Below are 18,389 nucleotides of genomic sequence, written 5' to 3'. Positions count from 1 at the left end.
CAGGCTAGTCAACCTACAAATATACTGTTGATCTCGTTCTGTTTGACAATTCGCATTGGGAAAGTCTACCTGGATTCTGACATCCACAGCAAGTACTATGTAACATAACTGCGCATACTCATTGTTAGGCGCACACGCCTGCAGTACTTCCCATCTCCGCGAAAATTGACACCCTGGATTTGTGCGTATCCTAAAGGCCATCTATTGTAATGACCATGACTTCAACATACCCTGGTGCCTTATTAACGCAGAGATAGCACATGCCCTTGACGACGTTGAGATTTCTGAACAACATAAGAGAATCAAAGGTTGTACAAACGCTCGATATGATATTACCATCACGCTCTGGACTACTCGGTACTCTAGACGAAAGCATACCTGACACATAGCTTAGAACGTAAAAGACCGGCTCTCGAGTACAACAGACAAATACCAGCAAAAGATAGAACCAAGCGCCAAGACCAAGGGCAGCGATATGGGCAAGAGTAGCTGTTGCAGTAGACTGGCTCCCTTTCTACGCCATGCATACAATACCGAAATAAGATTGTACGCGGCATCAAGCGGTAAGGAGATATTCTGGTGTATCAAAGCCGTCGAATTGCGCGCGACTGGATTCTGTTGACACAGTGAGCCTATTTTCGCCATGGCTGTCATCCTTGCTAGGCGAGACAGGAATAGATTGGTCTCGACTGGAGCAGCCTCGATTGACTTACAGTTGCCGACGCCTGGAAATCCAGTCAACTTTGTGTGGTGTCTTGTTCTGATGCTGGCTATTGAAGGCAGGCATCAATCGGGCGGGAACGAGCCTTGCCTGTTGCGGGTCTACCGGTAAATCACACTTTCATTGCGAGCGTAAAGTATCAGAAGGCGGGGACTGAAGGTCGAGTATTTGCTCGGTATCTACGACATATGTATTCTTGACGATCTTGTCCGCCTATGATACGTGAACCTTCGCGCTCGATCACGTCGTGAATGGGTTGTAGAAACTTCCTGTCCGATCCGAAAGTTCCTTCAGCTTCTTGTTCTGCCTCCGGAGGTATGTCTTCGATGTGAACGCCATGCAGAACGTCAATCCCGCAAACACAATCTGCAAGATCATGGCCATGGTGTAGCGCGGCTGATCGCTGTCGGGAAAGAAGTACGGAGACATCTAGAAGAGTGTTAGAGCGGATTTGATCTGAACAGACGACTCAGACTCAGACTCACCACATTGCCCAAGTGGCCGCATATATTGACGATAGCGCCACCAGCAGCTCGCTTCTCTGGTGTCTGTCCTAGAGAGCTCACTGCCCACGTGTAGACCAAAGCATTTGCTGAGAAACTGCCTGAGGTGTAGAGGAACGCTGCTGTGTAGCGAGCTGCAGTGTTGAGAGTAGCCACGGAAATAATGAAACCGATGATTGCGCAGCAGTTGTTGGCCATGATGTGGAAACCACGCTCTTTCTTGCGATCCGAGGACCAGGCCACGAAGAAAGACACCGCTGTACCTAGTATGTATGGAGGCGCTGTGAGGAGGAGCGACATAGTGTTGTTGCCAATGCCGAAACCACGCACCATAGTAGGGAAGCTGTGAGGAATTTAGTCATTTAATAGCATTCGAAATCATGGTGGACTGTACAAATTGTTGAATCCGTAACTGCTTGTCATGAAGATATTCATGAAGATGAATATCTAGTTACATGATCAGTAAAGGCTGGTCGCATGAGGGCGCGATTGTACCTACGTAGGTCTTCACATCAGTAAGAGCAAGTCGTAAGCCATGCCATACGGTCGACTCGGTGTGTGCCTCGACGCGATCAGCTTCAATTCTCGCCACGGCGATTCTTCGCATGTCTTCGGTCATTGACCACATCTGGCCACCAGTCTTTGAGTGTGGATAGTTGGGAAGGACCCAGAACGCTGTCAGCGCGAAAAATGCACTCAACGCGGCTTCAAGGATAAACAGCCACTGTGGCGGATTAGCTTGTGAACGGAAATCACTGCAATCGACTGGACTTACCTGCCAGCCCTGAAGGCCGCCGAGACCGACCATGCCCGATAGAACACCGGCTGCAATCAAGCCCGAGAAAGCTTGGGCGAGGACAAGTCCCGAGTAGAGGAGGGCAGTACGAAGCGCAAGCTCTCGGCGAGTGTACCAACACGACATCAGGAAAACGGCCTGGGCTAGTCAGTAAATCTTATCTGTACAAGGATGAGAGGACCTACTCCTGGGAAAAGGGGAGCTTCAATTATGCCCAAGACAAACTGGACGGCGAACAACTCTCCAGGACTCTTGACACCGGCCGTAGCGGCCGACACACCTGACCACAGAAGTGCACAGGTGGGCAAGTAGAGCTGTGGACGAAGCCGCGTAATCAACATGTTCGATGCTTCGGATCTATTAGTAGAGGTGTACACGACAACCCAACATCAACTTACGCAGCTGTGCAAGCATGTAACTGAGAAAAGTCAGTGTTGCCATCGTTAAGTATATCATGGGCAGCTCACCCGACTGTGAGCAAGGCAACGGCTGTGCTATAGTCGGTGTTACCCAATTGCAGTGTTTCCTCGAAGTCAGAGTCCAGGCGAGCTTGACTATTCGATATTGTTAGTGTTGGAAGAACTGGCTGCTACAGGAAGCATACGCAATATTAACACGGTTGAGGTAGTTGAACACTGGAGAAGGTCAGCTTTTCGTGCCTTATTCCATAAATGCTGCGGTCAAGACCGTACTGTACAGTATCCAGAGCTGTGGCAGCAAAGTCATGTCGAGTCTCCGAACAATTTTCTTTTCCTTCGCCTGCCAGTCCTCGATACCCAGAGCCTCGATGGCGTTTAGCTTCTTAGATTCTTGGTCGACTAAGGACAGGTTCGTGGGAACAGTCTCGAGATAGTTGGTGTCTCCCGCGTCTTTCTCAAGGGCCGTGTGCGGCGCAGCCGATCCCACCGTGTTACCATGCACGATCGGTTCAGAGTCTGAGTTGTTTGGTACGCCGGTCATGATGCCAGTTGAACGAAGAGGGGAGGAGAAGGTAGGAACGAGTGTTACATAGTGGCAAGACGATCATCCATCTTTATACAATCCAAGCTACTCCACACTTCCCCAGTTTGATCTCTGACATACTACTCCACATCCGATACACTACCCTACGTTCCTGGTGGTGAGAGATGATCACTCGCGTATACAAACTCTCGAACATTGGCACACGGATCTCATTTGCTGTGCCACATTGGCAGCCTGGCATGCATGCTTGGTCCACTCGATGCGCCGTGAAGCCGTTGTAGTCATCTGGGAAACAAGTCATTACGTTGCTGTTAATGTGACGACAAGACCGTATGAGGCAATCCGCTGGATTGTCGCCCAGCAAACGACAAGATTCGGCAAATGCGTCTATGGCTACTGGTCTAGCATTGTTGTGGGGATGGACTCTTGGTGTTATTCGATCTGCCGAGACTCTGGGGCCGTGTTGAGGTGCCGAGCCGGCATCAGTGCCGAGCAACGGGTGCGCCGCTGACGCGCTAATCCTGACAGTTGTGAAAGACCGACTTCGACCGCAAAGGGCCCTTGTTCGTTACGTCTACTTGGAATTTTCAGAACCCGGGGATGAGGCTGAGACCGCGACAGTGGAGCGGCTTGCCATTTGTCTACCACTGAGACGAGACTCTTTCAGCGTCAGCACTTACTTGAACGCTGCGTCTATTTCCTCAAAGTCGGTATTGCAGTGGATCCATCAGCCATAGCGGCTGGGCAAGGTTGAACTTGGGAAACTATCCGACGCGCATTGGCCTACTTCGTACAAGCGCACGGCCGGCCGTTAAAGGTCCACTTTCTTGAGATCCGAGAGATTCCTCCAGTACTACAGCTCTCAGGCTCAAGCATGAGGCTCTTAGACAGCCACAAAGGCGCCTCACACCCGTCCCGAAGAGAGCCCGCAGCGCACTGTAACCTCGAAGTCCAAGCTCTTGCACTTTCTCCGCATGCATGGTCGTCTAGCTTAGGGTCATTCTATATTGTTCTGGGTGGAGCTTTTTCAGAAGGTCCGGGTACGTCTGCGCAGCTTGGTCAGATGCCTTCCATGGTTACCACGGCGTGACATGCGTAACAATTACCCTCCGATGGAATAGGAGCAAGATCTGCTAGTGTCTCCCCGCATGACAATGAATTTGTTCGAGACAGCGGTTTCTCCGACGCGTAGGTGCTAAAGGTGGGAGGTCTAGTACCAGAGGAGAGAGAGAGTGTTGTTAAAACTCACGATTGGGAAAGGTAAGTCGGGTTGAAGCACCGGCCACCCACGAGCCACCCAGGGAAGAAGGGGTGCAATGTCCTCAGCAGTCATCACACATCGAGAACACTTGGTGAATTGAGTCTTGACTACTTCAGTGGGAAATTAAATGTCTACATTGTTGCTACGCAATACTAAGATACTACTATAGGTTTATCGGCACTTGTCTCGGTTTCGCTACCGGCCAATTCAACGCCTATCAACTGGAGCTTATCATTGATGCCATTCAGGTCTGCATCAATACCGACTCGCTTTTCAGCCGTAGGGTCAGAGGTAACAGCGACCGAGGCGACTCCCAATTTTGCCAACTCAAGATCAAAGACGGACAGATCAATCGTTGAGTCTCTCCTGGTCAGGGTTTTTTTGGTACTCACATCGTCATCTCGCATCTTGTCTCCTTCTCTCGCACCATGTCTGTTCGCATCATTGGCCTGGGCAGCTCTATTGTTCCCAACATCCCCCTGCTGAGGCGCACCATCTTGCCCAGCTCGACGCAGTTGCTGGGATACAGAGCATATCCCAGACGGACGAGTTGCGGCCCAGCAGCAGCAGCACTGACCGATAGCCTCGCCATGGAGAGGACTCGAGTGTAATTCATGGCACCTGCCATTTTTACCACAAAATGACTGTTAATGTGGTCGCAGACAGAAATCCTCCAAGCTGCGGGACTGAGAGACGTGCTAATGACCTGAAGTATGAGATTGCAACAAGAGGCGTACGTGCCGCTATAGTTGGAACCCTTTACCCAAATGCCTCGGTCTGTATGGATGTAGTCGAGAACCGAGAGTTTGGCGTGGACTGGAGGCGGCTGTCCCGCGAGCACCGGTCCTGGTGCGTTCACAGGCGCGGCCATACTTCAGAAATGCGGATGGAGATGATTTCTGGGCAGCCCGAACATCGGTAAAGACAAGCAAAATCTACTTATACGCAGCATCGATATAGCAAGCTTTGTGCTTGGGCAAGAGCAACCATTATAAGCCAGGTGCTCCCAGGTATTGTAGCAAACAAAAGGCAAGCGGTCTGAAGGACTATCAAGGGCAGATGTCGAATTCAAAACGTCCCCAAACAAAAGTTACAGATCTTAGATTGCCTCATGAGTAATTCTTTAGACACACTCACACCACAAGTTCCAGGCGTTTACGCCGCCTGTCCCCGGCGGCGGCATCACCTGCGGCACCGACGCAACAAGATGAGACATGAGGGCAGCAGCGAAAAAATAAATCGAGAGAGCAAGCATCAATATCCAGATTGAACGCCTTTGCTTGCACAAACAAACACAACGAAGCAAAGTCTCCGCCCCCATGTTGCAGGTAAACTAAGAGTCGTGAGGTCAGCAAAGCCCCCTAGTCGCCCTTAGCCTGCGCACTACAACCCCAGCCGCGGCCCACAGCACACAAGTCCCCCGCCACGCCAATCAACCGAGAACCCCCCGGAGAACACGACGGTTCTGATCGCTCGCATGCGCACCAGAACAAAATCACTACCATTATATTAATTTTTACGCTTGTGTAAGCATCAACAGCAGCCCGGCTGGCACAATTGTAAGACCACTCCGTTTAACGAAGATCCTCGGGCAAGACACTAATAAAGTTTCAGGGTTAGCGCGTGAGACTTTTAATCTCAAGGCTCAGGGTTCGAGTCCCTGGTCGGGCGTTTCTTTTTGCTTTTCGATCCTTTTGCTCGTTTGTGGAACACCAAACGAACGATCTGTGTGCTTCATCCTAGAATTTTGATGTTTTGCCGAAAGGTCTATTTTGTTGTCTCGGGTTTGCGATGGGCGTGAGATGCCCCTTAGGTGGGCACGGCATGTGCATTGGCTGAGACAGCACGTTGAAGATGTAGTGATGCGATTTATTCGTTTTGCGTTAAGCTACATAACAATGGCATTGCACGTAAGATCTCATTTCACATATACACCATCAAGTCGCGTCCAACGACTTCAAGGCCTATTGTCCGCCTGGGGTTCAGGGACCTGACCAGCAACAAGCGCAATAAGCGCCGCACCAACACCGGAGCCATCCTTCGCAATACCAATGCGAATGTGCTTCTCGCCACGGTCGCCAATCTCAGGGACCGTTCGCAGCGCCTCGCGGATGTGCTCCTCGAAGTCGGGGTAGAACTCGACGAGCGAGCCGTCGACACCGACATCGACGACGTCTTCCTCGTTGACCTTGACCTCGCCGCGGGGAGGGTCGATGCCGGCCTTGTCCTCGGTTGTGGCGGTGCCCCTGGATTTCTCCAGGCGGCCGGTGTTGATGATGATGGCGCCGATGGCAACAGCTGAGAGACGGGCCGCGCGACGACCGACGGCGCCGGCGATAACCTTGACAGCCTCTGCATCCTCGGTGCTGGCGGCTGAGATACCGAAGTCTTTGTCCAGTGTTTGCCTGATGACGCGGTAGCCGGCGCTGTTATCGCCAGCGCAGATGGACAGGAAACTTGTGTCGATGCCCCACTGCTTGAAGATCGGGCTGTTGGCGTCGATCTGTGTTGTGCTGTGGATGTCATTTGACGAAGAGTTGTCGTCCTGGAAGAGAGGAATTTTGGGGTCCTTTATCAGCTTGACGAGAGCAAGACGGAGCAGTTCACCCAAGAACATACCAGATACGCGCTTCTCGAACATCTGGATGCCAGGGTTGACAGACTTCTCATCAAGCTCGACATCGTAGGGTGTGTTGGGCAGTGTGCGGAGGGAATTGTCGAAAGAACCCCACTCGGTGTTGACAATCATCTCACCAGTGGACTTGTCGAACTCTCCTACATTCTTAGCCTTTGTGAGCTTGGTGACCTTGTCCAACTTCTCGACGTAGGCGCCGTTGGTACCGGTTCCGAAAATAGCTCCGAGCAATGTTCCGGTCTTGCCTGGCGAGGCGTACGAACGGGCCATGAGCGTTCCAACGGTGTCATTAACGAGAGCAGCGACCTTGACCGGCAAGTGAAGCTCGTCAATCTCAGTCTGCAGCAGGGCGCAGACGTCCTTGCCAACTGCATCCTGGATGTCAAAACCCTTGGTCCAGCGCATGAGCAGACCCTTGTTGATGCCAACCTGGTTGACAGGGAACGAGAATGTGAAGCCCAGGTTGAAGATCTCCTCAGGCTGTTCGCCGGTCTGTCTGCGCTTGAGTGTGCCAGTGTAGTGCTCCTCGTGATGTACCTGGAGGAACTTCTCAATCTGCTTTGCTAGGAAAGAGAAGAGTTCCTTCGATGTCTTCGCGGTCATGAGCTCGTGCGGGACGGCGACTTTGCTCTGAGTGAGGGAGAAGGTGGTGTTGCCGTGCAGCTGGATGGAGCAGACACGGAAGTTGGTGCCACCGAGGTCAACGGCCATGTAGAGGCCCTACAGTCGCAGTCAGCCTTCAAGATCAAGTATACGGAGCTTCAAGGTGGTCGCGTGCCTTCTCAGTGCCATTGGGTACGGCCGTGACGTAGGTCGGGATCTGGCTCAGCTCGGTGCCCTCCTGTGTCAGGCCCTCGTCTGCGCGCGGTCAGCCTCTCAGTCGACAATTGTGTCTCTGTGTGCGCATACCCATCTCCCTGATGAACTCCTTCACCGCCTTGTTTACGCCATCATCACTGAAGTCGAATTCAGCAGCGACCTGCTTTGCCTGGTCGGCGAGAGCCATGCTGCGCTTGGAATGAGTGTTGAAGGTGCCTTCGAACTCGACTATCTGCTGAGACTTCGGGCAGATCGGGGGCTCGTGGAAGAGTACGGGGTTGCGGAGAGTAATGCCTGGGGAGCTGACGGTCCAATGCTGGTCTTTGGTGAAGAAGCGCAGGACCGTGTGAGGGAAGTGGGGTGCAAAGACTTGGAAGAAAAGCGCTAGCAGGACGACGATTGCACCGATCACAGTGTGGGTCGCGAATGAGGCTCTGCCAGGTTTACGAAGAGGTGGGCTCCAGCTCGACCGGGGCCTACTGGGCGCGGTGGTGGCTTTAAATGCGCCTGCAGGAGCGCTGTACCTCCTGGTGTGTGTGTTGACGGGCATCACCCCGCTTTGTTTGGTAGACACCTATGACGTGAGGGGTAAGCTCGAGCTTCGGGCAGCCCTCTCTCAATTGCGTGCATGCACAGATGCGCGGCCAACAGCAACGCCGTGCGTGCCAACTCGTTGAGGAAGCGGCCGGGTGACGTCGGGCCTCGCAATTGGAACGAACCGTGTTCCTCAGTGGAGGTGTTGTTTACACTGCGCTGCGCTAACGGAGTCGAGACGAGGGGCGCCGATCGCCCATGAGGCATGCTTCATCGATCGTGCACCGTAGCCGTTAGGCCTGTGTCGGGCCGAAACCCGTGCTGTTCAAGTGTATTTGAGGCGCACACTGGGCTTATTCGCATTGTTTCTTGCTACTGACCTTCTATTGCCTGTGGAGCGATCACATGACAGCTGCCAACACCGTCGTGATGCAGTCAGATCTCATATTGTGGAAGTTCAAGAACAGAGGGTGAAGGAACGTCGTGCTTTTGTTACTTGCGCAACTAGGTATGCATCGCTATATGGTGTGTCGCTTTTGCCTCAAGCGCTCGCTCGCTCTCTGCCATTCCAGCTCTGCTTGCAACATCTTCGCCAGCGGAAAAATAAATGGTGGTGTACACTGAGTCAGTACAAAGCCAGACACAGCAACGTGAGGGGTGCCACAATGGCAGGAGTAAATGCCAGAAAACCAAAAAACATGTGCTTGTATCAAAACTCCTAGTCGAAACAAAACCCAGACCACTGAGCGACTCATGCAAGAAACATGATTAGCGAGTGCCAGTGCGGAGTGAGAACGACGCCGCCACAAAAACGTCTACAATATGTACGATGGTGACAAAGGAAATGTTCGAAGCAACAACCTCGTCGCCGGGTTGGTCTGTATACGTGAAATGTTCCTCCCCAGCCGAATTTCTATAATCGTCATTAAGTTCCCGCCACGAGGCTGAATCAGCCCCTGGCTGTTCATGAAGTTCTTCCGATCCCAACGTGGAGAGGAAGATTTGGTGTAGGCATGTTCGAGAAGAGAAGCCGGGTGTAATCGAAGACCGATTGATAGGTGACACCAGGGTACGCGTCCGTCGAGGTATGCGTTGGAAAGCCCGCCAGCTCCCAGATACAATAGATAGTTTCGTCAAAGTGTCGCCGAATCGAGAACGCTGTCCATGCAAAGTCCGAACATACTCCAAACCATTCGCCGCAAATATGAACTGATGAGATCTCGTCTATCGGACACCGACTGGAGGACGGGGTCCTAGGCTGCTCTGGCTGCTGTGTGCCGAATTTTCTTCGGTGGAATTACTACCCGCGCTAGCGCTTGCGGATCCAGTCAGACTGCGAACATTGGAACGGGTCTTGGGCGGGTAAAGAGTGCTCACCCCTGCGTGTTGTTCCATTTGTTGCGGTGCGAGGGGAACGGGCTGTCTCATCCCGGGAGGTGAAGGACGTCCGTTGGGACCATTTCGAGGCGCCCCGTTCATCCCATTCGGCGGCAGTCCATTGGGAGGCATACCATTGGGTTGCATACCATTGGGTTGCATACCGTTGGGCGCATATCCGTTGGGAGGAGAAGGACGGCCCATTGGGCGAGGACCAGGGCTGAGAGGGTTGCCAGGCGACTGGCTGGTGCGGCGGTTCATCGAAGGGTAGCCACCATAGTTACCACCTCCTTGCATTTCGTCTAAACGTGATGCAGTCAGTGAATTGGTTCGCGATTGGGCGCCCATAGTGCCGCGATCGACATCAGCATAGCGGTTGGACGAGTAGCCCATCAGAGGGTCGTTGAGAATGTTCTCTCTCAGATTTGGGAGTGTCGAAAGCATCGTCGCACTCGTTCTGTTCTTAGCTGCCGGGCGCGAGAAAGGATTCCTTGATCGACCTTGAGGACCCATGTAGCCCATGCCCTCTGGGTTGTTGCGGATCTGACCGGCACTGGGAACCTTGCGGTTGCGCCGCGAGGTGACACTCATCATGTCAAAGTTGTCAGGGTCGATGACCGGGCCCGGCGGGCGGCCTCCGGCCATAGGATCAAAGAAGTCATCCTCGTCGTCGTCGTCATCGAAACCATTGATGGATTGTGGTGGTGGAGGTCGACGACCCTGGCCCATGGGAGGGCCGCGACGCATGCTAAGCTCTTGTTCTCTGAGCTGGATCTCACGCTGTCTGAGCATCAACTCCCTCTCACGGATAGAAAGACCATTCTGTGGGGCTGCGCCATTCTCGTACTGGCCGTGGGGCGCACCGGCAGGACCACCGGGGCCGCCTTCGACCATATCATCATACAGCATCAGATGCGAAAATTCTTCAAGGTCGTTGGCCTCGAGCGACGGGCGACGCTGGCCGTTGGGGGCGCCGTTCATGCGTGGTGGGTAACCGTTCATGCCTGGCGGTGGGCCGCGACGCATCATAGGTGGGCCACCAGTGATTGAAGGCGCGCGGCTTCCTGAACGGGGCCCACCCTTCATAGGACCATTTCCATTCATCATCGGCCCAGGTCCGTTGGGTCCAGGTGGGCCTCGTGGCAGAGGGGCCGACGAGAGCCTTGGAGGAGGGCCCGGCGGTGGTTGCATGTTTTGAGCTGGTGTGGGTGTAGGGCCAGCTGCCGGTCGGTTTCGGTTGACGATGTTGAGGTGGTGAAGCGTGGCGTACAGGGTCTCGATTCGGGGTACAGTGACATTGACTTCCTGGGCAAGCTTAAGAGGAGATCCCAGATATGTCTCAATCTCCATGGGACGCTTGGCCTCGAAGTCCATCCACATTGTGCTGTTGGACTCTTGGGGCTGCGTCATCGAGCGCATCGTCTTCTCCTTGAAATCGGTAGGGAATGTGCAGCCTTGGGCATTGGCAAGTACGAGGAGCTCGTCGAGCACTCCTGTGATAAGAGCACGAACCCCAACCTTCTCGAGGAGTTCTGCGTGGTTTGCCGTCTCGAAGAGAACGCTGGCCGGGTGAAAAGCAATAGGGCTGCGGCGTGTTAGTGGTCTGTTGGGTTGTGGAAGTAGAGATGACATACCCTATCATACGCTCAAACTGCTGTTGCCTTATGTTGGTTGCGACTTTGCAGTCGACCTGCCCTGAACTCAATGTCATGGCCAGAGCTTCAGCCATGTCCGACTGAATCTGCGCTGGTATGGCGGGGTTCTTGCTGGCAGGACCGACCCAGATGTCAGTCGCTCCCTTGTGCTCGAACTCGCTAGCTCCAAGCTGCGAAATCTCTGCTCCAGATACCAATGACAAGACGACATTTGTGGGAAAGCGCTGCTCCAGGTACGATTCGACGCCTAAGCTGTGTGTGGTGTTCATAAGGATGCATGTGTGCTGGGGCGAGACGACCGACTCGATGATGTTGGCGATATCGTATACGTCAGGGAGGGCTTTTACGCAGAGGAGAACGTAGTCAAAGGGCTGCTTGGAAGAATGGGCGGCATCTTCGGGGGTGCGAACAACTGCAGACGCCGTTAGTGCCGTGCTAGTCGCAGCGAAGGGCCTGCAAACTCACCAGAGTAGGGCTTGAAGCGTTCGTTGCCGTAGAGAGCAGATCTGATAGGCTCGTTAGCGGGGATTGAGACATTGTGGGACTCGGGTGCTTACTTGAACGAGATGCCATACTGTGCGACGCTCTCGTACCCGGACTTCCACACGAGTGTGACGTCGCAGGCGTTGGTTGCTTGTAACCGCCATGAGAGGAACGCCGAAACGGCGTTTCCGCCAACTGGCAGCTGTTAGCAGAGCATTCTGAGGGTGCTGGTGGCAGTCTCGGCATTCCCGGGACAGCGTGTGTGTGCAGCACTGGGCCGCATGCACCCTGCCCAGGTGCTGGAGACGCAAGAGAGGACCCCTGGGGCCCAAGGCGGTGACGCACCTGACAGAATGCGCAGTCTGGGGACGGCCGGAGCCATAGCGGGCGCGGTGGGGAGGTGGTGTGCGGGTGTTGAGGTGCGGCGGGCGGCGGAGGATGGAGAGCCAAAAAGTTGGCGATGGGTGCCGCGTTGCTAGAGCGCAGACAGCGCAGCAGCAAACCTGGCAGCGACGGGACGATTACGGATTAAGATAGCGGCAGAAACGAGCGTGCGGTGTCGATGGGCTCGTTCACCAGAGCGACATGTACGAGAGAGTGGAAAGAGAGCGTTGAGGGAGCGGACAGCAAGGCAGTGACAGCACAAAGGCGCAACGGTCGCGACGGCGGAAGGCGGGAAGCAGCCACAGACACGGCGATAGGACTGGCGTGGGAAAGTGCCAATGGGCGCGCAGGCGAGGCAGCGCAGGTGTCACAGCGCAGGCGTGCTAGTAGGTGCTAAGCAGAAGAAGCGAGTGGACGCTGGCAGCGAGCAGAGGAGATGCAGCAGGCGCTGGGCAAGGAGCAGTGCAGTAGGTAGTAGCAGTAGCAAGTAGGTACCTAATGCGAACGGGAATGGGCGGAGGATGGGGCGCACGCTGGTAGGCCGGTCACGTCGAGGGATGCGCTGCGAGCCTTCTCGGGCAGTGTGCCAGCTTGATTTGCTTGATAGTAATAATACCCGTTCACTGCTGCAGCGCCTGTCCGTCCTGTCCGTCCTGTCCGTCCATGGGCACTCGATGCCTGCCTGGATCCTGCCGCTAGCCCGCTCTGCCCGTAGCGCTGCACTTATCGCGCGTAGAGACGCTTAACCACTGCTGCTGCGCTCTGATGCAGTCTGAAGATTATGGCGGGGCCGTGCTCAGTGCCGTCATTGTTTCTGCATCAGTGCATCACAGACGTGTCGCAGCCAGGCCAGCCACGGTATGACGAGCCAGCACGCGCTGTGTGTCTCGCAAAGGATGCGGCTGGCCGAAGCTGCCATCTGACTGCGCGGTCTCGTCTCACTCTTCCGTAAGCAGACATGCTGCCATGTTCGCGGCCTGCCACCCGTCCGGAGCCGCGAAGACTGGTAGCTAAGCAGCAGCTACCCTGCCGTTCTGCTTGCGCGGCGTTCCGGGCAGGCTGGAGATCCGCATGCAAGACTGGCAGATCTTGGACGCCTATCAGGGGGAAACAGGCCACCACCGCCAGTAGTGACCACAGTGCACACAGCGCACGCTGCACGCCTGCACGCCGGCGACTGCAGATTGTGCCATTGCACGCCGCTTGGCTGCCTCGCAGTCTCACTCGTACGAAGATGGCTTCGTGCGCCGCACCGCCATCCCGGCGAATCTCCTGAGTCTGTGTCTGCCAGTGCCTGGACGGCAGCTGGCGCGAACCCAACAGGCCAATTGCAAAATTTCTGTCGCTCGATTCTGCGGCAGTTCAACGCTCCTGGGTCCTGACGTCGGCGGACGAGTTCGCGTATAAGACCTGCCAGGTCTAACCAAGAATACGATTTCTATGGATCGAAATTAGCTATGCGTGCACGGCCTGGCACGTCCACATCCCTGGTCGGCCTCCCAACGGCAGCATGTAAATCTCCCAATCTGGAAATGGTTCCCTCCGAGATAGAGGCCGTCGTAAGGCCTCAGTAATCTCGCTTTCACGCCTCTGTCCGCATCGAGTCCACCTCTGGAACGCTCGTCGTCCGCAGTGAGAGCCAGCGGTATTGCCAGGGCAGGCCGCAGCATCGAGGCGGCCCCCTTTTGAGTTTGCATGTAGTGCTTAGGCTCGCTGTGAGCGCGGGAAGCCCGCATCGGTGACGAACTGTGCAGCGAATCAAAACACCGTACATGTGTTGAAGAGTTGACTGCACGACTGGAATGCCGGGCCCGAGATTCTCGCGGCTTGGCACCGTTACGAAATACAGCAGGATCGGCTGTGTGATGAAGCCCTGAAGCAGTTCGAAACGCAGCCCTCAACATGACCGACTCTACAAGCCAGGAGAAACATGTCGTCACGACGCGACGATCTCTTCACCACGGCTGGCTCTTGGGCTTAGGGTGTTCTGCGGCTCGACAATCGCTGTGACGGAGCTGGATGCAGCGAACATTGTGCTTTGCCAACCACGACGTCTGTGAACGACTCACATCGACGGCAACTGCATTCCACGGCGCCAGCTGTGCGTCATCCGCTCTGTAAGCGAGCAGACCGGGTCGCTGCAGACCCGCACGGTTGAGATCCAACTCTCAGTTCATCCGCAGCACATCCGCCTCGAACTCGCGGTGTCACGACAGGCCTCTAGATTTGCACGACATTTGCAGCCCGACAAGAGTCTGGACGGTCTGTGAGCATTTGCAGATCTCAGTGGTCAAATCTCGGAGGTTGAAGTCTTTGTCTCCTGACTCAAGCAAAGCATTTGATATGTCGAAGCCTCAACTGTGTCCCAAACAGGCAATTGCGGTTATTGACACTCTTGACAGCGGGATCCCACGCGCTGCCGAACCACAATCAATTCCACTAGGCAATACGAGAGCACGTGTGAAGTGCACGCATTCAAGTGTCGAGGGTTCCTAGGGTTGCACGTTCGCACGCAAGGGCAAATCACAGTAGAGCCTGAGAGCGCGGTCACCCCGAGGACGCTGTGCTGAATTCCAGCAATTCCTCGAGCCCCGCACCCCAAGCTTCGGATCAAGCATTGGTATCAACTCCGCCGGTCTGATAGCGACCATTATGTTGAGTCTTGTATCGACCGGGCTCGACGCTTGGCCTGCAAAGCTTGAGTAACCCCCACAAATTGGTTGCAAGCGCTGAACAACAATCAGAGGCAAAAAGTTAAACCAAGGGCATGCAGAACGCGAATTGAATGCGACAATGCCCGCGTCCTTTGATCTTCACCATGCATTCCACGCGAAAACGCCTGCCGTGCAACACGCACGTGCACCACCGCCGTCGCCCAAAATAGCTCACCACCTGCCAGCCAGCCCGCGCATCCCTCCCCAAATTCCCCTTCCGTAGCTCACCACGCCGCAGGAATCCCTCTATCGGTTTCCGACCCCCCGCGCACATTTCCCGGCAGCGCATCGAATCACGAAGAGCCACGGCGTCAGCCTCTCGGCACATTTCTCACAGAGCTAATCGCGTTCTCCTGGAGTCAAGTTTGGACTGGGTTCAAGTTTGGACTGGGTTCAAGTTTGGACTGGGTTCAAGTTTGAACCGGGTTGAAGTTTGAACCGGGTTGAAGTTTGAACACCTCCGCCGCCCCACTACCGCGTTCCACGCCCACCCACCGTCGTCGTCGATTGCATGGCGCCCGCTTTGCGTGTGCTGGATGCTTCGCGATGTTGGCTGGCAGCATTATTGGTACCAGCATCACCAGAGGACGGATTCACATGACCGTAGACGACGCGCTTGATGTAGACGGGTGGTGATGAGCGAGCAAGACCCGCACAGCGGTAAAGGAGAAGAATGTATTTGCTCGTCATCGTATCGTGGTATCATGGCGGAATCGTAGGTAAAGTAAACAATGTGTTCATCGTATCCATGGTATCATATCGTAATCGTAATCGTAACCATCGACCGTCTCACGCCTCTCACGCCCCTCACGCCTCTCACGCCCCTCCCCCTCCCTCCGCACGCGCCAACAGATCCCCGATCCCGATCCACTTGCGCACCAGAAGCGCGCCCGAGGGCTGCAGCTTCCTGTAGTAACTCTCCTGCTTCCCGACGACGTCGAAGCGGCGCTTCAGGTACCACTGCAGTCCCGCATCGTTGGCCTCCCAGACGTGCGCCGTCACGCAGCGCACGCCGTGCTGGGCCACGGCCCGCGGCACCACGGCGGCGAGCAGGTGCACGGCGATGCCGTGCTCGCGGTACGGCGCGAGCACGCCGATGGTGCTGATGTACAGCTGCGACTCGGGCAGCAGGCGGCAGCGGATTGCGCCGACCACGCTGGGGCTGGCTGGGGCTGGCTCGCCCTCGCTGGACGGGCTTGTGCTGGGGCGTGTGGGGTGCCACAGTGCAATCAGGGTTATGCTGTGGTGCGGCTCCGTCATGGTCTCCTTGTAGAAGGAGTCGGGGTACGGGATCGGCAGCGTGAGGGCGTTGAGGGTTTTGTATGCGTCGAGGTGGTCGGGCGTGAGGGGCACGAGCTCGACGTTGGGGGGCAGAGGGCGCAGCGAGAACAGGTTCGATAGCGGGGCTTCTTTGCCCGGGACGGGGGGTGTTGGCGCGGTTGAGCGTGTCTCGGGCGCGGGTGTGGACGCGGTTGAGCGTGTCTCGGGCGCGGGTGGGGTCGAGGCGGACAGGCCTGTGGGCGTAGGGACGCGCGAGACGCTGGCGGGAGTGGGTGTGGCGGAGGGACGGGGGCTCTTCTTCGAGCGCGGGCGTGACGAGGGTGCGGAGAGGAAGTCTTCGGGTATGTCGTTCCACTGCTCGGTCGTCTTGGGCGTGGGCGTGGGCGCTGTGCTGGGGGGCGCGCGGTTCAGCGGCAGGCGGGGAGGCGCCGAGGTGGATTTGGGCGGTGGCGGCGGCCGTCTCGGGGCGGCTGGAGCTCGGGGCGGCGGCGGCGGCGGCGGCGCGGTCTCGCTGCTGGCGGCGGGCTTCTTCAGCCAGCCGGAGAGCGAGGACTGCAGCATGTCGGCGGGAAGTGTACGCGTCGCCCAAGCTGGGGTTGTGTGTAGCGATGCAGGTCGGTGGCAGCAGCAATGCGGCAGCAATGCGGCAGAAAGCGGTTCGTCTGCGTAGAGATGCGATTGTTGCTGGTCGCGGTCACCCGGGCCGTCTAGCCATGAGGACAGTTGTCGGGTTGTCGAGTGCCAGACATGACGGAGCCTTGTGGTGAATCCAAACATTCCGCACCGATCGCTGCTGCTTCTGTCGTAGCGCGCCGCAACGCTCGGCCAAGGCTGAGCCCCGACTTCTCGCAGCCGCTGCATCGTCGCGCTGGCATCCCGCACCTCCGACCGCAGCAACATGGGCGCAGAGAACTCGAAACCCTCCTCGGACGTCAAGCAGCATGTCTTCTCCGCGTGAGTGATGCTCCGCCGGGCCAATGGCTGCCGTGGCCATGCGACGGGCCAAGGCCGTGCAGGTTGCTGATAGTTTGCGCAGAGAGCACCCCGTCCGGTTCTCAAACGGACTGGTAGACTCGCTGCAGAAGAACACTTTTGTGAGTTGCCCGGCGCCCGCGGCGCAGAGAGTGATGGGACACGGCTGATGCGCGCACCAGACGGACGCCACGCGCTCGAAAGCGCAGGAGCTGCAGTACCAGGAGCGCCTGACGGCGGAGCTCGAGAAGCTGCGCGAGCAGGGGTCGCAGGAATTCTCCAAGTTGAGCGAGACGCTGTCCGGCGAGGAGCCGCAGTCGGAACCGTCGTTGGTCGAGAAGCTCGCAGACGCGACATGGTCGTCGTCGACGCTCGCCGAGAAGAAGAAGCAGCAGGACATGAGCCGGACGAGCGTCACAAAGGAGATTGAGCAGCTGCGCGCCAAGCTCGAGCAGCGGAAGAAGCTGGACCAGGTCGACGCGGACCTGAACAAGGCCAAGGACGACGTCGTCACATGCTTGCGGATGCACGACCGCCGGCCGCTGGACTGCTGGAAGGAGGTCGAGACGTTCAAGAAGGAGGTGCAGAGGCTCGAGAACCAGTTCATCGAGAAGACGATCCGATGAGCCATGGCACGTGTGTCACGGATGAGAGACGACCTCTGTCACCTGGAGCTCTGTGCAGATAGAGTGGGCTTGTAGAACCGACCCATGACCGCTTTCCTGTTCCTTTGCCTATTCACACACTTGTCTCGTTTGCTCCCCGCCTAAACCGACCCGTGAGCCGCTTCCTGTTCCTTTACCTGCTCACACATTCCCCTTGTTTGCCTCTCCGCCTCTGCGCTGCCCCTCACCTCCCACTGCCCCTCACCTCACCTCCCACTGCCCCTCACCTCCCACTCCCACTCCCACTCCCCTCCTCATCTTCTTCTTCTCGGCCACCTCGTCCTCATCTTCTTCTCGACTACCTCGTCCTCATCTTCTTCTCGACTACCTCATCTTTTTCTCGACTACCTCCTCTTTTTCTCGACTACCTCATCTTTTTCTCGACTACCTCCTCCTCATCTTTTTCTCGACTACCTCCTCCTCATCTTTTTCTCGACTACCTCCTCTTCTTCTTCTCGACTACCTCCTCATCTTCTTGACTACCTCCTCGCCCAGGTCTGCTCCGCCTTGCCTTTTGGATCCACTCTCACATTCACCACGACGTCTGGTGCCACGCGGAGCCATGGGCGGCGCTCTGCCTTGGCCGCACCTGGACTGCGGCTGATTTCAACCTTCACCTTCACCGC

General features: G+C 56.2%; 5 protein-coding genes and 1 pseudogene across 6 annotated transcripts; 2 read left to right on the top strand and 4 right to left on the bottom strand.

Annotated features, from left to right (window-relative positions):
• Positions 1-891: 891 nt before the first annotated feature.
• On the bottom strand, positions 892-3,045 carry M421DRAFT_390275 (MFS general substrate transporter). The gene is made up of 10 exons (XM_033589980.1): positions 2,713-3,045; positions 2,625-2,655; positions 2,488-2,574; positions 2,419-2,438; positions 2,206-2,369; positions 2,000-2,158; positions 1,724-1,948; positions 1,619-1,671; positions 1,207-1,567; positions 892-1,150 (listed from the first exon to the last, which is right to left on the bottom strand). The coding sequence occupies exons 1-10, from the start codon at positions 2,978-2,980 to the stop codon at positions 962-964; spliced, it is 1,557 nt and encodes a 518-aa protein (XP_033449664.1). The 5' UTR covers positions 2,981-3,045; the 3' UTR covers positions 892-961.
• A 2,795-nt stretch (positions 3,046-5,840) lies between these two features.
• Positions 5,841-5,915, top strand: M421DRAFT_t59 (annotated as a pseudogene). Its single transcript has one exon. The product of its transcript is annotated as a tRNA-OTHER (tRNA).
• Positions 5,916-6,095: 180 nt separating this feature from the next.
• Positions 6,096-8,475, bottom strand: M421DRAFT_419949 (glucokinase GLK1). The gene is made up of 3 exons (XM_033592302.1): positions 7,789-8,475; positions 7,658-7,737; positions 6,096-7,599 (listed from the first exon to the last, which is right to left on the bottom strand). Exons 1-3 carry the CDS (start codon positions 8,246-8,248, stop codon positions 6,202-6,204), a joined length of 1,938 nt encoding a protein of 645 aa, XP_033449663.1. The 5' UTR covers positions 8,249-8,475; the 3' UTR covers positions 6,096-6,201.
• Positions 8,476-9,205: 730 nt separating this feature from the next.
• Positions 9,206-12,390, bottom strand: M421DRAFT_138434 (uncharacterized protein). Its single transcript, XM_033587445.1, has 5 exons — positions 12,093-12,390; positions 11,822-11,942; positions 11,730-11,770; positions 11,244-11,676; positions 9,206-11,194 (listed from the first exon to the last, which is right to left on the bottom strand). Exons 1-5 carry the CDS (start codon positions 12,127-12,129, stop codon positions 9,457-9,459), a joined length of 2,370 nt encoding a protein of 789 aa, XP_033449662.1. The 5' UTR covers positions 12,130-12,390; the 3' UTR covers positions 9,206-9,456.
• Positions 12,391-15,661: 3,271 nt separating this feature from the next.
• On the bottom strand, positions 15,662-16,687 carry M421DRAFT_60750 (uncharacterized protein; the record flags this gene model as incomplete). The annotated part of the gene is made up of 2 exons (XM_033595814.1): positions 15,662-16,294; positions 16,376-16,687. 2 exons carry the CDS (start codon positions 16,685-16,687, stop codon positions 15,662-15,664), a joined length of 945 nt encoding a protein of 314 aa, XP_033449661.1.
• Positions 16,688-16,974: 287 nt separating this feature from the next.
• Positions 16,975-17,949, top strand: M421DRAFT_419945 (DUF1690-domain-containing protein). Its single transcript, XM_033592301.1, has 3 exons — positions 16,975-17,080; positions 17,163-17,220; positions 17,281-17,949. The coding sequence occupies exons 1-3, from the start codon at positions 17,025-17,027 to the stop codon at positions 17,722-17,724; spliced, it is 558 nt and encodes a 185-aa protein (XP_033449660.1). The 5' UTR covers positions 16,975-17,024; the 3' UTR covers positions 17,725-17,949.
• The last annotated feature ends 440 nt before the right edge of the window (positions 17,950-18,389 follow it).

This window comes from Didymella exigua, assembly GCF_010094145.1.
Source record: "Didymella exigua CBS 183.55 unplaced genomic scaffold M421scaffold_11, whole genome shotgun sequence".
Lineage (NCBI taxonomy): Eukaryota > Fungi > Ascomycota > Dothideomycetes > Pleosporales > Didymellaceae > Didymella > Didymella exigua.
The sequence above is the reverse complement of the archived record's forward strand: the minus strand, read 5'-3'. Positions and strand labels throughout refer to the sequence as shown.

Coding starts and splice junctions, on each gene's coding strand:
- M421DRAFT_390275 (XM_033589980.1), bottom strand. CDS start 2,980: ATGACCGGCGTACCAAACAACTCAGACTCTGAACCGATCGTGCATGGT. Junction 1,949..1,999: donor GCGGCCTTCAGGGCTGGCAG/GTAAGTCCAGTC, acceptor AATCCGCCACAG/TGGCTGTTTATCCTTGAAGC. Junction 1,568..1,618: donor AGTTACGGATTCAACAATTT/GTACAGTCCACC, acceptor AATTCCTCACAG/CTTCCCTACTATGGTGCGTG.
- M421DRAFT_419949 (XM_033592302.1), bottom strand. CDS start 8,248: ATGCCCGTCAACACACACACCAGGAGGTACAGCGCTCCTGCAGGCGCA. Junction 7,738..7,788: donor GGAGTTCATCAGGGAGATGG/GTATGCGCACAC, acceptor GACCGCGCGCAG/ACGAGGGCCTGACACAGGAG. Junction 7,600..7,657: donor TACCCAATGGCACTGAGAAG/GCACGCGACCAC, acceptor CTGCGACTGTAG/GGCCTCTACATGGCCGTTGA.
- M421DRAFT_138434 (XM_033587445.1), bottom strand. CDS start 12,129: ATGGCTCCGGCCGTCCCCAGACTGCGCATTCTGTCAG. Junction 11,677..11,729: donor ACGCTTCAAGCCCTACTCTG/GTGAGTTTGCAG, acceptor CGGCGTCTGCAG/TTGTTCGCACCCCCGAAGAT. Junction 11,195..11,243: donor CAGTTTGAGCGTATGATAGG/GTATGTCATCTC, acceptor AACACGCCGCAG/CCCTATTGCTTTTCACCCGG.
- M421DRAFT_419945 (XM_033592301.1), top strand. CDS start 17,025: ATGGGCGCAGAGAACTCGAAACCCTCCTCGGACGTCAAGCAGCATGTC. Junction 17,081..17,162: donor AAGCAGCATGTCTTCTCCGC/GTGAGTGATGCT, acceptor TAGTTTGCGCAG/AGAGCACCCCGTCCGGTTCT. Junction 17,221..17,280: donor CGCTGCAGAAGAACACTTTT/GTGAGTTGCCCG, acceptor TGCGCGCACCAG/ACGGACGCCACGCGCTCGAA.